General features: G+C 42.4%; 1 protein-coding gene across 1 annotated transcript; it reads right to left on the bottom strand.

Annotated features, from left to right (window-relative positions):
* Nucleotides 1-16,200: 16,200 nt before the first annotated feature.
* LOC148209036 (uncharacterized) lies at nt 16,201-17,711 on the bottom strand. Its single transcript, XM_088117398.1, has 2 exons — nt 16,883-17,711; nt 16,201-16,379 (listed from the first exon to the last, which is right to left on the bottom strand). The coding sequence occupies exons 1-2, from the start codon at nt 17,709-17,711 to the stop codon at nt 16,201-16,203; spliced, it is 1,008 nt and encodes a 335-aa protein (XP_087973524.1).
* Between the last annotated feature and the right edge of the window lie 674 nt (nt 17,712-18,385).

Raw genomic sequence — 18,385 nt, forward strand, 5'->3', positions numbered from 1 at the left:
GTATTTTACTTCCTTTTATACCAGCGTACCGCACAGGGTCTTCTTTGTCTTTTTCCTTTTTTACTTTTTCCTTCTAAGTCGGCGTTCGCGTTCCTAACACAACCACCGGCACCGCACGTTTCATAATACGTGGCAACAATTGTCTCCCTTCCTTTTCTAATTTCCCTTTTTTCTGTTTTTTTTCTCTGAAGTCTTAACATCAAAATATTTTCTTTTAAATATTTTCTTTTAAATATTTTCCTGTATCGTTTTTTTCTCCTTTTTTTTTGTTGGTAAACTACAAAAATACTCCTTTACTTTATCATTTATCTATACTACTATACCGTATATAAATAAGGTTACCGAAGAGAATTTTATCTTCTATTTTTGTCATCAACCTTTTAATACATACATATTTTATACTTTAAATTTCTAGGGGATACGATTGTTCTGATTGATGATAAGAGTAGTTAATCCAAAAATGTTGATATTAAGAGTAGTTATTGTAATGCCCCGTAATTTTTTTATGATATTTTAGTAGTTTAAAGGCATAAACTAGATTGTTTATGCAAAGGATCGCACAACACCGTTTAACAAACCAAGCTCGAACCCGTTCTTCAGCTCGACCTGAACTAAAGAGTGAACCTGCACAAGAGGGCAAACCCTCCGACGCTCAAGTCAATGTAGGTCGGACTCAATATTAAGTTCGAGGTGAGATTCGATACCTGAGCATGAAATGAGGCCCTCTATTTATAGGTGGTGGGTCCGACAGTACTCACGACCGGCGGTTATCTGTCTTTTCTCATGTCGAACATGTCGGGTTTTTGAGCAGATCAAACCCCAATCAGGTCGAACCTCGGCTTCTACACTTAGCCTTTTTCATATACAAACTTGGTCTCATCGGCAGGTTCGAGGTGGACCTATAATATTCTTTTACTTATTTTTGAACACCACTGAGCGTCCTCCACGTGTCCATAGCATTTTTCCCCCAAGCATTGGCCCCCTCTTTGCCAGGTTCGATCTCGATCTGGCAGAGAAGTTATTTGGTTCAAATTAGGACACGTGGCGACTTCTGGTTTGTGGTGCAAATATGACCGTTGTGGAAGCGGAATATGTTCCAGCCTGACAGGCTGTCGGAGCACTCAAGTATTCCGGCGTTAAGAAATTCCGAGACGATCCCAGCCGCTCATTTGTTACACGTGTACGGTGCAGAGACTTTCCCGGTTTGCTATAAATAGTTCTCTATCTTCAGGTCGCTTCCTGAATTTCTGGAGTTCGACCTGAAATTAGCTCGAACCCTTTGTAGGTCAATAGTTTTCCTTGCTTTAATTCTTATCTTCAACTATGGTAGTTTTCATGTCGTCTTCTTCCAATAGTGGTAGCTTAGGTAGCGCAGGTCGGACAATAAGCAGTTCGCCCCCTCAGCCAAGTGATTTTGGGGAGGACTTAGCTCGTAGGTTAGAGTTCGAACTGGAAGAGGTTGAGAATTTTAGGTTTTTCGATGATGGGGAAAACAGTGGGGCTTCCACCTCGGGCCAGGGTTTGGAATACCCTTCAAAAATGCCCGAGCACTATCTCGGACCCCTTCATAGGGGGTTTAAAATTCTGGATGACATCCTCCTTAGAATTCCGGAGGAAGGGGAAAGAGCTGACAACCCTCCAGAGGGGTGGGTCACTCTTTACTTGAAAATGTTCGAGTACGGCCTCAGACTTCCTCTTCACCCTTTTGCCCAGGAGTTCCTAAACCGAACTGGACTAGCTCCTACTCAAGTGGCCCCCAATGGATGGGGTGTCATTTTTGCCTTGGCCATCCTCTCTGGTTACGTGCTCGGGACGAGGACGAGGCCGAGCTGCTGAACGTTGAACAACTTCTTGGGTGCTTCGAAGTCAAGAGAATAGCTAAGAAGCCAGGTCGGTACTATATATGCGCAAGGAAAGGCGTAGGTGGAATAGTTAAGGGGTCAACCTCTATCAAAGGATGGGTGAGGAAGTGGTTCTTTGCCTCTGGAGAATGGCTGGCAAAGGACGAGTCTGGTCGTCCATTCTTTGACGTTCCCATTAGGTTTAGGAATTTATGTATGAGGTCGTTCGTGTTTTCTTTTTGTAGCTTTAAGTCTTTCAACTCTCTTGCTTCTCCTATCTAACTCGAACTATTCTTTGTCTCGTGCAGTGTCAATCAGACCAATTCCCGAGCTTACTCAAGCTTCCTTTGATACTCTTAAGTATTACAATGATCGTTTTCCAAAGGGCAGGAAGATCGGAACCCTGGTGACCGACAAGCTGCTTCTTGACTCCGGGTTGTTAGATTACAACCCTTTGGTGCGTCCGATCGAAGCTTCAAGGCCAAGGTAAGTCGTGCTCGACCTCAATTTTGAATTTGGTTTTCCGACCTCGATTTTTGACCTTTTACTTGTTTGTTTTGCAGCAATGGTGTGCAGATTCTCCAGCAGCTTGAAGCGTAAGTCTAAGGGTCGTGCTCACGCCCTCAAGACTGTCCTAAGCACGGAGCCCACAACTTCTACTGCCGCTCAACCTTCAGCTCAGGACAATGCTGGGCAATCCGCTGAGCTTCCCATTCTAGTGACCGAGCTGGACTCTGTCGGGGAGCACTCCAAAGAGAAGCGCCCAAGGAATGAGTCTGAGGCACTGGACATATCTCCCCTGAACAAGGTGAGAGGAGAGTCTCCTTTGAAGAGGAGAAGGAAGAAGAAGAAGACCACCTCCTCCTTCGAGGTCGGATCTCGTGGGTCCCTGCCCACGAGCCATACTGATTTGGTGGAAGACCCCGAAGCTAGGATGAGGGGGACGTCCGATGTGCCAATGCGGTTCTGGGTTGAACCGTCGAGCTCCGGGGTGAAGGACCAGGTGTCCCGTTGAAGGGATATGGATCCTGGAGCGGAAACGGATTTTTGTTGCTGATTTTCGGGATATAAAATCGAATTTCAAAAATGAAAATACAGAGGAAACTCAAACCTTTGAAGAACTTTTCTTCAGTGAATTCCCCTCGAACACCACCACCGGATCTTCCTCGCTATCCTCTTGGGTCTCGGGATCGTGCTTGTGGTAGCACCTTGATAGAAGAGAGGGAGAGATCAAGAGAATTTTTTAGAGAGCTCTGGGAGTTTTTTTTTTCTCTTGGTTGTGTTCTGTTTTCTTCAACCATCGAAGAAGAAGCACAATGACGTGGGGTAACTCCCCACGTCACAGCAACCCCCCACTCCCCTGCAATTTTGCAGGGGAGTTAATATTAATAATAATATATATATATATATATATATATATGTATAATATATAATAATAATTAAAAAAATATATATTTTAATAAGAATAATAATATTAATATATATAAAATATATAATAATATATAATATATATATAATAATATATATATATAATAATTAATATATAATAATTATATATATAATTAATTAATCAAATTAATTAATATAATTAATTATTAATCCAATTAATAATTAATAAATATATATATACATAGATAGTTAACACTTAATTATTTATTATAAAATTAGAATCATATTCTAAAACATTTCTCTCGTATAACCTATAGTTTTAATATGAATCTCATTCATATTAATTTTATTTGAATCTCATTCAAATAATATCTCTCATAATATATAGTTTTAATTTACAATTAACTATATATATTATAATGTATCAATATACATATAATCCCTTAAGTAATTTGAACAATTCAAATTCTTCCAAAAAATTTGATCATCGTTTTACTCGTTATGAGCTAGCAAGGGGACCTAATGGACCTACAGATCCGAAGCTCCAACGATGCAAGATTAATCGGTCAAACTCATTGACCAAGTTAATCTAGATTCGTTAACTACGGGTCATTCCACTAAAGACCCGCAGTTGCACTCTTCTCACTGCAGAATGTTTTCGTGTCCATGGATATACGACCATTAATGACGAGTCAATCATTCACGAGTGTTCGTAACTCAAGTTGGGTCAAATTACCGTTTTACCCCTGAGTTACATCTTACTCCTTAAACACCACTGCTCCTCTAATGAACAACCCGGTTATGATCCAACCAAAAACCGGAAGCCCCTCTCGACCAATGAGAGGGTGGGATCCCTTGTTCAAGTCTCGGAGTCAGCATTTAAGAGAACACTCACCTACTTCCCTAAAGTCGGGGAGGAGTGAATTCCATCTTGTGAAGTTGTTTTCCCAGCTCCCCATTCGATCTCGTCCCCAAAATGGTAGGAATGTTGAGTCGGCGACTCGGGCCACTCTCACCCATACAGATCAAAGAACGAGCCCTCACGGGCAAGAGTTAATAACTCACTCAGGATTGAGAATGAGTTGCCTGGTCATCCTAAGAAATGGCAATCTATTAGTTAACGGTGTTACATCTAAAGATTGCCTATTTCGCGGTCCGGTCTTATACAAACTCATTGTACAGGATCCCCCACTCGCATGTCTCCACATGAACGACCTGGATCGAGTCGTCTATAACCTTTACAGAGTGGGCCGTATCCATAGTGTTGCTAGGATAAGGTACTCAACCTTATCCATATACTATAGACCCTTTAGGTTATTCACGGGATATTATCCATTCATATATCAGGGGTATATCAAATATATACCTCGTATATCAACTATATACCCAGTATATATACTGTCCCGATTACATCATAAATAACCTTGGATGTTTAGTTTATTGGATTTTGGACAATGCAAAGCTATGATTCAACAACAAATTTATTGAATAAAACTTTATTAAATAGACATTTGTTTTTACAAAATACAAACTACGAGTTTAGGGCAACACACCCAACAAACTCCCACTTGAACTAAACTCGAGTGGGGTGTACATTATCATAAAGCAAAGGGAAAATACAATAAACTAGGGCATACATTATACCCAATTACATTTCTCCCACTTGCCCTAGACTAACTGTACAAAGCTCGTAAACCTAGACTTTCTAGATGGCCCTCAAACACTTTAGCCGTGAGTGCCTTTGTAAAAGGATCAGCAATATTGTGCTCTGTAGCGATCTTCGTGACAATCACATCTCCTCGCTGCACTATCTCCCGTATAAGGTGGTACTTCCTTTCGATGTGTTTGCCTCTCTTATGGCTTCGAGGTTCTTTAGAATTTGTCACAGCACCACTATTATCACAATAAAGTGTGATAGGCAAGTTCATGTTTGGAACGACGTCCAAATCTGTCAAGAACTTTCTAAGCCAAACCGCCTCTTTTGCTGCTTCATAAGCTGTAACATACTCAGCCTCCATCGTGGAGTCTGCGATGCATCCTTGTTTGATGCTTCGCCAAACTACCGCTCCTCCGTTAAGAGTGAATACTGACCTCGACATGGATTTCCTTGAATCTTTGTCTGTTTGGAAGTCAGAGTCAGTGTATCCTGTAAGGATCAAATCCTTAGCGCCATACACGAGCTTGTAGTCCCTCGTTCTCCTAAGATACTTGAGGATTCCCTTAACAGCAGTCCAGTAATCATATCCTGGGTTGGATTGGGGGAAAAATGCTATGGACACGTGGAGGACGCTCAGTGGTATTCAAAAATAAGTAAAAGAATATTCTAGGTCCACCTCGAACCTGCCGAGCAGATCGAGTGTGTCCATGAAAAAGGCTAAGTGTAGAAGCCGAGGTTCGACCTGATTGGGGTTCAATCTGCTCGGAACCCGACAGGTTCGACATGAGAAAAGACAGATAACCGCTGATCGTGAGTACTGTCGGACCCACCACCTATAAATAGAGGGCCTCATTTCATGCTCAGGTATCGAATCTCACCTCGAACTTAATATTGAGTCTGACCTACACTGACTTGAGTGTCAGAGGGTTTGCCCTCTTGTGTAGGTTCACTCTTGAGTTCAGGTCGAGCCGAAGAACGGGTTCGAGCTTGGTTCGTTAAACGGTGTTGTGTGATCCTTTGCATAAACATTTGGCGCCGCCTTGAGACATATGTTATTGCTAGGTGTGAACCGCGGAGGAAATTTTGTATTCTTTAGAACTACTTTAATTGTTATGGATGTTGTTGGTAAACGCGTCGTTGTTGTCATTGGAGTTTAGGTGCACGGTTGTTTTTACTTATTTAATAATTTTTGCCACTGAGGCGAATTTGAGATGTTGTTGTTTTCTTTTAAATTGCCCACGGAGGGTGGAGTTCTGACAGTTTATGACATTTATATTTATGTTAGAACGTATGGAAGTCGAAGCTTTATTTCATCTAAATTATTTTCCAGGAGGTTGCTTATCTCGTGTTTAGAGTTAAGGTTAGTCAGAAGAATTATTTAGCGTTGCCTAGGATGTTTATATGAAATCTTGGGGCGTTACAACCCAATATAACTATTAAATCGGAAGTTGTACAATAATGTTTTAGTTCGTTAAACACTTTAATAAACCAACAACATTATTGCTTATATATAAAATATTGACTAATTCAACCCCCAGGTCGGTTCCCAGGTAGAGGTGTTCCCTTACGGTCAGCTTAAATACCTCAACCTAGACAGAACCTTCCTTAGACAGGGTTCTCTTATAGACAACATTTTATATTTAGTCTTTTATTATTTCATTTTAAACCTAGTTAAAACAAAATAAAAGACTACCCCCTAATCACATTAGAAAATATAACCTAAGGTCTAATTAATTTTAAACCCCTTTAAAATTAATTAACTTAGACCTTATGTTTGCATGCAACTCTTTACTATAGATTTTAATTTCTATCTACCACATTTTATAACTCTTATAAAATTTAAGAAATTAAAACTATAAACATGCATTGAAAGCATACATTAATATAACAATTATATTATCCAAAATAATGTCATGCTCAATGCAACTTTATTTTCATCTATTTAATACAACACTTATGTAACGCCCCGAGCCCCTCAGGTTAGTTAGTCTCGAATCAGGAGATTTTTCATTTAATTTTTAAATTAATTATTAATTAAATTTATCTATCTTTATCGGACTCTAAACTCCAATTAAATTAATATTTACCGGACTCCGTGTGGTGGGTCTTGTTGGGGATGGATTTCTTATCTTTTGAGCTTGGACTTGTTGGGCCTCTATTGGGTTAATGTGGTTTTAAAACAAAGGAAAAAGAAAACAAAAAGGGAGAGACTTCATCTTCTTCTTCTCCTTCTTTCTTCTTACCCTAGCCGCCCCCGACTTCTTCTTCATTCCCAACACCGCCGCCCCCCTTCGAACTTTCTTCTCCGGCGAAGCAGCACCGGCACGGCTCCCTCCGACGACGGCAGCGATTTTGTCCACGGTGGTAGTAGCCCAGATCCAGCGAGATCTCACGGTTGTGGCGTTCCCCGGCGGCGACGCGACCACAAACCAGACGTGAAGCGACTTCCCCGACGTCCCGGCAATCTGCAGCAGCGGCGGCGCGTCCCCCAGCGGCCTGCAACGAACCAGAACTGCTCCTCCTCGCGGCGGCACACGGCGACGGGCCAGATCCGCGGCGGCGCACGGCGAACGGGTTGTTACAGCGGCGAACCGGCGGCACACGACTAACGGGTCGACGACCTGCTGCTACGATCCGACGAATAGCAACTCCAGCGGCGGGAAGTGTGCGTTACAGCAGTGTTTAGGACGTTTGGCGGTGACCCACATCCGTTCGAAGCTCGATTTAGGCTACCCACACCTTGGCGAGCTAGATCTAGGTGACCCACATCTACACGGAGTCGGTTTTGGTGGTAATGAGTCATTCGAACCCTTTTAGAATTGATTTCGAAGGCTAAATAGTGTTCGTAACTTGCTGTATTTTTCTATTTTAGTGCTTAGGTGTGAGGTCGACGCAAAACTTAAGGGCGCGGTTGTGTGTAAGTAGACAAGGGGCGTGTGCGTGCGTTAATGTATGCTAAATGATCTCTAATGTGCTGATTTTGTGGCGTTTAATACTAATTTTGTTACGTCGTTGTGCTAAATAAATCTCGTTGTGTTAGTCGATATACTTGGAGTAGTGTTGGATATTTGTCGATGAAAATGGTGAGATTTCTGCTTTGCTAAACTGTTGAGTATTGCTGTGGTAATGTTTGTTGCCTGGATATGCATGAATTGTTCGGCGTGTTTTTGTGAGTTAGTATACTTAGTAATGCTTGTTAAATAATGATGTTGGATATTAAGCATGATTGGGTTATTATCTCATTATTAGAAAGTTGTCTATGTTGTGGAAGCATGCTGAATCGTATTTGTGAGTTGAAAGATGTAGGGGTAGTGGCTTAAGAAAACATATAGTAAGACTCTGGTGAGAGTTGGATTCTTGGAGGGAATGAATGAGTGAGTGTCAGGGCCTCGGGTATAAATGGTCGGGGGTTGATACGTCACTAATTGAGTATCGAGGCCTCGGGTAAAAACGGTCGAGGGTCGATATGAGGAGTTCTTTGGAAGGAAGGCTATTGGGGCCTTGGGTAAAAATGGTCAAGGGCCAATAGATGGTGAAGTCATCGGGGCCTCGGGTAAAAATGGTCGAGGGCCGATGCAGCAGTGTCGGGGCTCTGGGTAAAAATGGTCAAGGGCCGACTCTACTCAAAGGAGTTAATTGTGGAAGGCTAGGATAGCCGTGATAAGCGTAGAGGTACTTGGAATGTTAGGGAGACTAGAGGTTGGTAGTTAATGTTTTCGTGGTTGTGGTTGTCACCGGATTTTATAGAATCTGCCTATGTTTGAATGCTTAATGTGTTGAACAGCATGACTATGAATGTTTCATGATTTTTTGTTGAGCATGATGTGTATGTGTTGTTGGTGAGGGCTACTTACGGAGTATGTTTTATATACTCACCCCCCCTCTACAATTATTGTTTCAGGTGAAGGACTCGTCGGCGACCATGGTGATGAGATGGATGAGACATGACGAGCAAGGACCATAGGCTGCTTAGTCACTCTTGCTTAGCTTATGTTGTTAGTTAAGACCTTATGTTATGGTTAATAAACTATTTGTTCGTAGTTGAATAATTGGGAGGTTCCCACTTGTTGTTAATTTTAGTTCGGGATAGATGCCTATTTTAGTTTTCTTCCTTTCATTGAGTTTTGCCTAGTTTGAATAATAAAATTGCCTCGTGAGGTGGTCCACGAATGTTGTTGATTGATATTCTATGAAATTGATTTATTGTTGAATTGATGAGAAGTGGAACTTGATTTTATATATTTGTTTGCATACGGAGTTGGCATGATGTATTTGGGGTTAAGTTTAATTAGTTGGGTAGTTAACGTGAGCTAGAAATGTGTGGGAAATTTCTGGGTCGTTACAACTTATATTAATTATGAAAATAAAACATGCATACATACATTATAACATTTATAACTATATGATGCATGACCATACATACATACTATATATCAAACATACATATTATGCATGTAACCTATGGTGGGATTTTAAAACTATATGGCATACAATATGCTATATGATATTAATTAAAATATACATTCATAATACATAAAATAATTAAATAGCAAAAATGGAACGGTTTTTGGCACCCTAACAAAACGAAATAATGCAAAATAAGAAAACTGACTGCATCCGCCCTCGAACCGTGAACCGGAGCCTCGGAACTGCGTCGAAAAACACCCGGGACAGCGCCTCGGCGCCTAAGGGAAGCGTCGCGGCGCTGCACAGCGCCGCGGCGCTGTGTGCTGTCCCGCAGCGCTATGGCGCTGTCTGCGCAGTCTGCTTCGTCTTCTTCGCTATTTTCTGCAATTTTCGCCCAATCTGACGCCACGAACGACTTTCGAGCGACCCGGACTTAGAAAAACAATACAGAAACTAAATGCCCAAAACAACGGGCCCTTACATGATCAAATCACGAAGAAACACGCTATCTAAATGCCAAAAATCGAAAATTTTCCAACCCGCAAACCCATATTTCGAAAATATGAAATCACCCACCAAACTCAGCGATGTTGATCCCAAAAAATCAGAACTAGAACCTGGCTCTGATACCAATTGAAGGGATGTGGATCCCGGAGCGGAAACAAATTTTCGTTGCTGATTTTCTGAATATAAAATTGAATTTCAAAAATGAAAATACAGAGGAACCTCAAACCTTTGAAGAACTTTTCTTCAGTGAATTCCCCTCGAACACCACCACCGGATCTTCCTCGCTATCCTCTTGGGTCTCGGGAACGTGCTTGTGGTAGCACTTTGATAGAAGAGAGGGAGAGATCGAGAGAATTTTTTAGAGAGCTTTGGTAGTTTTTTTTTTCTCTTGGTTGTGTTCTGTTTTCTTCAACCATTGAAGAAGAAGCACAATGACGTGGGGTAACTCCCCACGTCACAGCAACCCCCCACTCTCCTGCAATTTTGCAGGGGAGTTAATATTAGTAATAATAATAATATATATATATATATATATAATATAATAATAATTAAAATATATATATAATAATTAATATATATATAATTAATTAATCAAATTAATTAATCAAATTAATTATTAATCCAATTAATAATTAATAAATATATATACATAAATAATTAACACTTAATTATTTATTATAAAATTAGAATCATATTCTAAAACATTTCTCTCGTATAACCTATAGTTTTAATGTACATCTTTTGCACATTATTTTTAACCTATAGTTTTAATATGAATCTCATTCACATTAATTTTATTTGAATCTCATTCAAATAATATCTCTCATAATATATAGTTTTAATTTACAATTAACTATATATATTATAATGTATCAATATACATATAATCCCTTAAGTAATTTGAACAATTCAAATTCTTCCAAAAAATTTGATCATCGTTTTACCCGTTATGAGCTAGCAAGGGGACCTAATGGACCTACAGATCCGAAGCTCCAACGATGCAAGATTAATCGGTCAAACTCATTGACCGAGTTAATCTAGATTCGTTAACTGCAGGTCATTCCACTAAAGACGCGCAGTTGCACTCTTCTCACTGCAGAATGTTTTCGTGTCCATGGATATACGACCATTAATGATGAGTCAATCCTTCACGATTGTTCGTACCTCAAGTTGGGTCAAATTACCGTTTTACCCCTGAGTTACATCTTACTCCTTAAACACCACTGCTCCTCTAATGAACAACCCGGTTATGATCCAACCAAAAACCGGAACCCCCTTTCGGCCAATGAGAGGGTGGGATCCCTTGTTCAAGTCCCGGAGTCAGCATTTAAAGGAACACTCACCTACTTCCCTAAAGTCGGGGAGGAGTGAATTCCATCTTGTGAAGTTATGTTCCCAGCTCCCCATTCGGTCTCGTCCCCAAAATGGTAGGAATGTTGAGTCGGCGACTCGGGCCACTCTCACCCATACAGATCAAAGAACGAGCCCTCACGGGCAAGAGTTAATAACTCACTCAGGATTGAGAATGAGTTGCCTGGTCATCCTAAGAAATGACAATCTATTAGTTAACGGTGTTACATCTAAAGATTGCCTATTTCGCGGTCCGGTCTTATACAAACTCATTGTACAGGATACCCCCACTCGCATGTCTCCATATGAACGACCTGGATCGAGTCGTCTGTAACCTTTACAGAGTGGGCCGTATCCATAGTGTTTCCAGGATAAGGTACTCAACCTTATCCATATACTATAGACCCTTTAGGTTATTCACGGGATATTATCCATTCATATATCAGGGATATATCAAATATATATCTCGTATATCAACTATATCCCCAGTATATATACTGTCCCGATTACATCATAAATAACCTTGGATGTTTAGTTTATTGGATTTTGGACAATGCAAAGCTATGATTCAACAACAAATTTATTGAATAAAACTTTATTAAATAGACATTTGTTTTTACAAAATACAAACTACGAGTTTAGGGCAACATGACTGGTGGTTATGCTGAACGCACGCACTAAGCGTGGTAACAATTATATAGATGCAAGCGCACACCTATCAGAGTAATATAAAATGGATGGAGTATCCAAGTATCGATCCTCAAGGACTTCTAAATAATTTCTAAACTCTAAAGTTTTAAAGAATAGTAAATGTTGAAATGAGTGATTCTTGTAAAATGAGGAGTGATCACAAATAATGGTTTTGGATTTGGGATTTGGACTTATAATGATAAAGCCTAGCCCGAATTACTTCAAGTTAGCCAACAAAGAATCAAGGACATGCTAAGGACAATTCGCATTTTACTTTAGAAACCAACGACTACGCTTCTCACTTGACTTATGTCTAAGCAAGTTCAAAGTCCTAAGACATTCCCTAATATGTCTATTATGAGAGATATCTTAGTTTTAGGATGGAAATAGTCGCAACCTTGGGTTAACGTCCTATGTCTAGGCTACTTAAGCGGAACCCTTATGTCTAAGGCGCTCCTCTCCTCGGTTTAACCACTCAACAATGCAAATAAGCAACCTTTTCAGTATTGACTTGTTAAGACGTACAGTGGCCTTCTCTAAATCCTAACTTTTTGGGAAAACATGTTGAACAATGAATGGAAAGCAAAAACACTACTTCTTAGCAACCCTTATTAGAAATAAAAGGCTAACTATCCATAACCGGGCTAGAGACGGGAATTTAGAAAGACATATTGAAGAAAATACAGCAAGTAAAATGGTTGAATGTGGAATGCATGTGTGAAAAACAAAAGTTAACTAACGGAGAATTTTTATCGGGATTGAGAGCTTCGCCCTTCTCTTTCAAGCAAGGGGGAGTGTCACGTGCTCTTTCCTCCAGAAACACAACTCTCTTAACTAAAAATAAAGTAAAGGCAAAGGGAAGATAAACAAAGTGCTGGATTTTTATAAATTTGAATAAGTAGAAAATAACTAAGTACAAATGGAAACAAAACAAAGCTCAATAAAGGAATGTAAAGTGCTCGGGATTTAAAAACCAAAAGCAACTAATGAAAGCAACTCAAAAGTACTTAGAAAGCAACAAAGAAACACTAAAAATGATCAAGAGAAGGAAGCAAGGCTTGATGCATTTGGTGGAGAAGCTGCTGGAATTTATAGCTGTGCAGAATTGGTTAGGTAGGTCCTAAAACGATGGTGAATCACCAATTTCCAACTCTTTTGACTGACCAAATCGTGCTCAAACTGATAGTGGAACACTTCTTCTACACGTATGCATCGGTTGGAACCACCAAAACGCATGGGAAGACGCGTTTCATTAAGGGCAAAGTTGGAAGAAAAACTGTTTTCTGCAGCCTTCCCAGGCGCCTGGCGCCTCCCATGTAGGTATTTCCGACTTTTTGCTTCTTTTGATTAATTTCCACTCCCAAATGGTCCTAAAATGTCATAAATACAATATAAGCCAACCACAAACCATAATATATGAATTTTGCATGAATTGGAACTCAAACGACCGAGAAAAATCCGAAACAAAGCTGAAACATAGTAAAAACAGCATCTAAAACCTTCTTTTTACGCATGTAAACAAGCGTAATCACAACACACCCAACACCCATATCTCGGCATCATGCTTGGATCGCTGCATCTGTAGGGCATCCAAGTTTGTAAGCGATCTTGGGTCCGTGCTGTAGAGAACCATTGACCACGCCACTGAGGTAAGGCCTGCTTCCTTAATTACTTTTATTTTCACAACTTGTAGCTCGGTCTAACCCTTGCATTTTTTCCTTCGCAAGCGTTCATTGCTTCCATTCATTTAGCTGTTGTAATGAAGGCCGAGTTGGACGGAAGGGAGATCTTAGCAGCAACGGAGAATGAGAACTCCTCTGCTGCTTTGGAGGCTGCCACCGCGCTGAAGGGCGAGCTACTGAAGGCTCGTTCCGAGGTGGATATTTTGACGGTGGAGGTGGAGGCCAAAGCCCAACTGCTGAAGACGGAGGACGCGAGGCACAATGCCAACCTCCGAAGTGCCCACGCCATCACAAAAGGGCTGGAGAAAGAGAAGTTCCAGCTCTTGAAGCAGAAGGATGAGATGCTTCAAGCTCTCGAGGAGAAGGACGCCTCAATCAGGCATCTCACTGCCAAGCTCGAGGAGGAGAAGGAACGTCTGAACAACGGAGTTCTTCTAGAGGAGGCATTCAGGCAACATCCAGACTTTGATGGGTTTGCCAAAGATTTCAGCGATGCGGGCTTCAAATTTTTGATGAAGGGCATTGCTGCCGATATGCCCGATCTTCAGATCGGCCTTAGCTATCTGAAGAGGAAGTACTCTGAGAAGTGGGCCTCCGGGCTTGATGGCACTCCTGGCCCCAGTCTCTGGTGGAGAAGTACGTCAGAGAGCTGGATTCTGACTACTCCGACTCGGAAGAGGAGCATGCTTCAAGGCAAGAGCCAGCTGAGGTCGGCACCACGAAAGACGAAGTCCCTTCTCAGCAGGACAGGTCTCAGGAGATGAATCTCTTGGGCTCTCAAGGTGAATTGTCCTCTCATCTTGGGAGTAGCTGATGCACCTTCACTTTCTCTTTGCTTTTTAAGATTATTTTGTACAAGTCTTTGAGCAGAGTTACAAGGTATACTAGTCTTGGCTCTGTCCCTTTATCCATGAAATCTTCCTTTCTCCATTTCCGTTCTGCTCTTACCTTTCCTTTGAGTTTTTTAATCTTTCTTTCCTTGAACTTTCTTTTGTAAATTTGAACTCGTATACGAATAATTTCATCTCGCACCTCTAACCCGTAAGTTTAAAGGATTAAGTGTGGGGAGGAACTCTTTTCACATCACACCTTTTACTTGTGCTTATTTTAAAGGTTCGAATTTGAGAGTTTCCTTTTCTGGTCTTTAATATTTCTCCTCGAACTCGGAAGTCCAAAGGATAATATTAAACAATTTGAACTTTCTACATCGCACCTTTAACTTAGACGTTCAAAGGGTTGAATTTTAAGTCCATAATTAATACTCACATCGCACCTCGAACCCGTAGGCTTAGAGGATTGAATTTTATGAAATTATTTCAACATCGCTCCTCGGACCCGTAGGTTTAGAGGATTGAATTTTTGCAAAAGTTTTCCTCTGGTGATAATTACCTTGCCAGTTTTGAGTCGTATGAGAGTTATGGGAGTTTGTGGCACCCATTTAATTTCTGATCGAACTCGAAGTCGTGACATTTAATAACTCCTTCGTTTATTAAAGTTCCATCCCTTGAAAATTTTTACAAGTCCATTTCAGGACCATTTTGACATTTCAAGGGTAGTAGCGCTTTAAGTGCTCTGCGTTTCATGGATGCGCAAGCACATTTCCTTCCAGATCGACCGGCATGTACGTTCCAGGTCAGACTATGCCTTGAACCTCGAACGGTCCCTCCCAACTTGGGTCAAGGGTGCCCACATGACTCTGAATCTTCTTTAAGACCAAATGTCCGACTTGGAAGCTTCGAGGTTGAACTCGAGCGTTGTAATGTCTGGTCATTCTGTTTTGGATACTCTGTTAAGCGTAGCTGAGCCATTTCCCTTTTTTCTTCTAATAAATCAAGGTTGAGGAGTAGCTCTTCCTCGTTCCTTGTTGGTTCGTACTGCTCTACCCTGTCTGTTGGCATGCCGATCTCGATTGGGACAACAGCTTCACAGCCATAGGCCAGTAAGAATGGAGTTTCGCTGGTTGACTTTCTTGGGGTAGTCCGATATGACCATAGTACTTCGGGTAGCTCCTCGGCCCATCTTCACTTTCTAGAGTCCAATATCAGCTTGAGTCCACACTTTATGATTTTGTTTATCGCTTCAACTTGCCCATTTGCTTTTGGATGCGCTGGGGACGAGCTGAGATGACTTATATTCAACTTCCTACAAAAGTCTTTGAATCTTGCGTTGTCGAACTGCTTTCCGTTGTCTATCACAATGTCGTTCGGTATACCAAAACGGCATACGATGTTTGTCCATATGAACGATGTGACTCTGGGCTCTGTAATGTAGGTGAGTGCCTCGGCCTCGACCCACTTGGTAAAGTAGTCCACAGCGACAACGGCGAACTTGGTTTGTCCTTTGCCCAGGGGAAAAGGACATATAATGTCCACTCCCCATTGCGTGAATGGCCATGGGGTCGAGATGGGGGTGAGCAGTTCGGGAGGCTGATGGATGATGTTTGTGAAGCGCTGGCAGTTGTCACAAGTCTTCACAAACTGCTTCGCATCCTGATCGAGGGTGGGCCAATAATACCCTTGTCGAACCACTTTGGCCGATAATGATCTGGCTCCAGAGTGGTTTCCACACACTCCTTCATGAATTTCTTTAAGGATGTGGGTAGCCTAGATCGAGCTTCGAATGGATGTGGGTCACCGCCAAACGTCCTAAACGCTGCTGTAACGCACAAATCCTGCCACTAGAGTTGCTGTTCGTCGGATCGTAGCAGCAGGTTGTCAAGGTTCGCCGCGGATCTGACCCGTTCGCCATGCGCCGCTAGTTCGCCGCGAATCTGACCCGTTCGCCGTGCGCCGCCGTGAGGAACGCTGCAGGGAGCGGTGCTGGTTCGTTGCAGATCACCAGGGTTCGTGGAGGACACTGGGCCGTTCATCGGAGAACACGTCACCGGAGGAAATCGATCCGCCGCTGCTGTTCGGGTCGAAGTCGCGCCGCCGCCGCTGCTGCTACGAGCGTGGTCGCCGGCCGCCGCTGTTGCTGTTTCGAGGAGGCGCCGCCGCTTCCATCGTCGTCGTGAGGTGTGGTCGCCGGTGAACAAGAAGAAGAAGAGGGGTGGGTGACGGCTAGGGCAACAAGGGAGGAGAGAAGAAGAAGATGAAGTTTTTTTTTGTTTTCTTTTTCCTCTTTTCCTTTGTTTTAAAACCAACTTAACCCAATAAAGGCCCAACATGTCCAAGCCCAAGAGAAAAGAAATCCATTCCATCTTAAAAACAAGACTCACTACACGAAGTCAGGTAAATATAAATTTAATTGGAGTTTAGAGCCCGGTAAATATGTATAAATTTAATTAACAGTTAATTTAAAAATTAAATGAAAAATCTCCTGATTCGAGACTAACTAACCTGAGAGACTCGGGGCGTTACAAATCTGGTGCTTGAGTTCCCAGCAACTTGATGTATTATGGCCGTGATCACGGTGAAAACGGCAATATTTATCCTTATTGCGCTTTTCTGGGTCTCCTCGGAGCTTCTCAGGTCGCTTGAGGAACTTTTCCATCCCAGTCTCCTCAATATTGGTAAGTATTTCAGAGATGGGGATGGTGGTTGGAGTATAACGCTCGTAAGGTCGGCTTCGGTTGGGGCCGCTGTCCGACCTGCGGTACTCAGCTCGGTTGTTGGAAGAGGACGACCCCTTGTCCTTAGACTTGGAATCAGCCTTCCTCTTCTCTTGGTTGGGCTTCTTCTGGTCGATATGCTTTTCAGGTCGGCCAGTCTTGGTCCGGAAGAGCTCTTGTCCATCGATGACTTTCTTCGCCTTTTGCAAAACTTCAATGAAGGTGGCTGGAGCTTCCTCTCCAAGCTTCACAGTGAGAGTCTCATCGGCTAGGCCGGTGAGGAAGTAACACATGGCTGAGTCATCGGAGCAGTGCGCGACCTTCAGCTGCTCCTCTTGGAACCTTGTGACGTACTCTCTAAGCGTCTCGCCCTCCTTCTGTCTGATGGTGGCGAGGTGAGTTGCTGTCTTTCTGTCATAGTGCCGAGAAGAGAATTGACTGATGAACTCTTTCCTCAACTGAGAGTAGGTCAAAATCGACTTGGCTGGCAATCTTCTATACCACAAGCGCGCGCTACCAGTAAGTGCGATTTGAAAGGCGCGGCATTTGATGGCACCTATCGCCGCTTGAAAGTCCATAAGACCTTCAAAGACTTCAACATAGTCTTTTGGGTTCTTAGACCCATCATATGGTTTCATAGTGGGAGTTTTGAACTTTGGAGGAGTTGGAGCCTCCAAAATATCCTAGGTGAATGGCTATTCTCCCAAATTGCCATCGTCAAACGAGCTCTCTTTCTTCTTGCACTTAGCCTTAAGCGCCTCGACCTGTTCGTCGATCCTGTGATTCATCAGTCAAACTCTTCCCTGGTGTTAAAGGCTTGTACTTTGATTGAGCCTTGAGGTCGGAGTTGGAGAACTCTCGGGAGTAAGACGGAGAGACCTCCGGTCCTCGCGATGCTCTCTTTTTTTTATCAGCAAGGTGCTTTCTAAGATCATTGTCCCGCGAGCTATAATCCACCCCTTCGTTGTTGGCTACGGGTTCGTGGTCATCAGGGTGGAGAGACTGATATTGGTCCTCCTTCTCCCCGAGCATGCCTGGGGCTCTAGAGGGAGATCTTGTTCGGTTGGCCCGTATTGCCTTGGCGTACATTTCTTCCATTACGCGTACTCGATGGTGCATGTCATCAGAACTTCAGGGTTTGCCGTTGGGGCAGCCCTTCGGGAGGTCTTTCTCGAGGTCCCACCTCGGCCTCGGTTGGCCTTTGAGGGTTTCGGGTGAGCAGGAGGTAACTCCTGATTCGCATGGCGGGTAGATCTCCGTGGCAGATCTCCCTCTTGTCCTGCTCGGACCTGGTCCTCGACCATCTTAGTGT

The sequence above is a fragment of the Momordica charantia genome (genome assembly GCF_013281855.1).
Source record: "Momordica charantia cultivar OHB3-1 chromosome 9 unlocalized genomic scaffold, Mcharantia_2.0 BLBB01000009.1, whole genome shotgun sequence".
Taxonomy (NCBI): Eukaryota; Viridiplantae; Streptophyta; class Magnoliopsida; order Cucurbitales; family Cucurbitaceae; genus Momordica; species Momordica charantia.

Excerpts from the sequence above, each read along its gene's own strand:
- LOC148209036 (XM_088117398.1), bottom strand. The coding sequence starts at position 17,711 with ATGAAACCATATGATGGGTCTAAGAACCCAAAAGACTATGTTGAAGTC. Across the intron at positions 16,380-16,882 it reads GGAACTCAAGCACCAGATTT|TGTCCTCCACGAACCCTGGT; the intron begins GTAACGCCCCGA and ends TGAACGGCCCAG.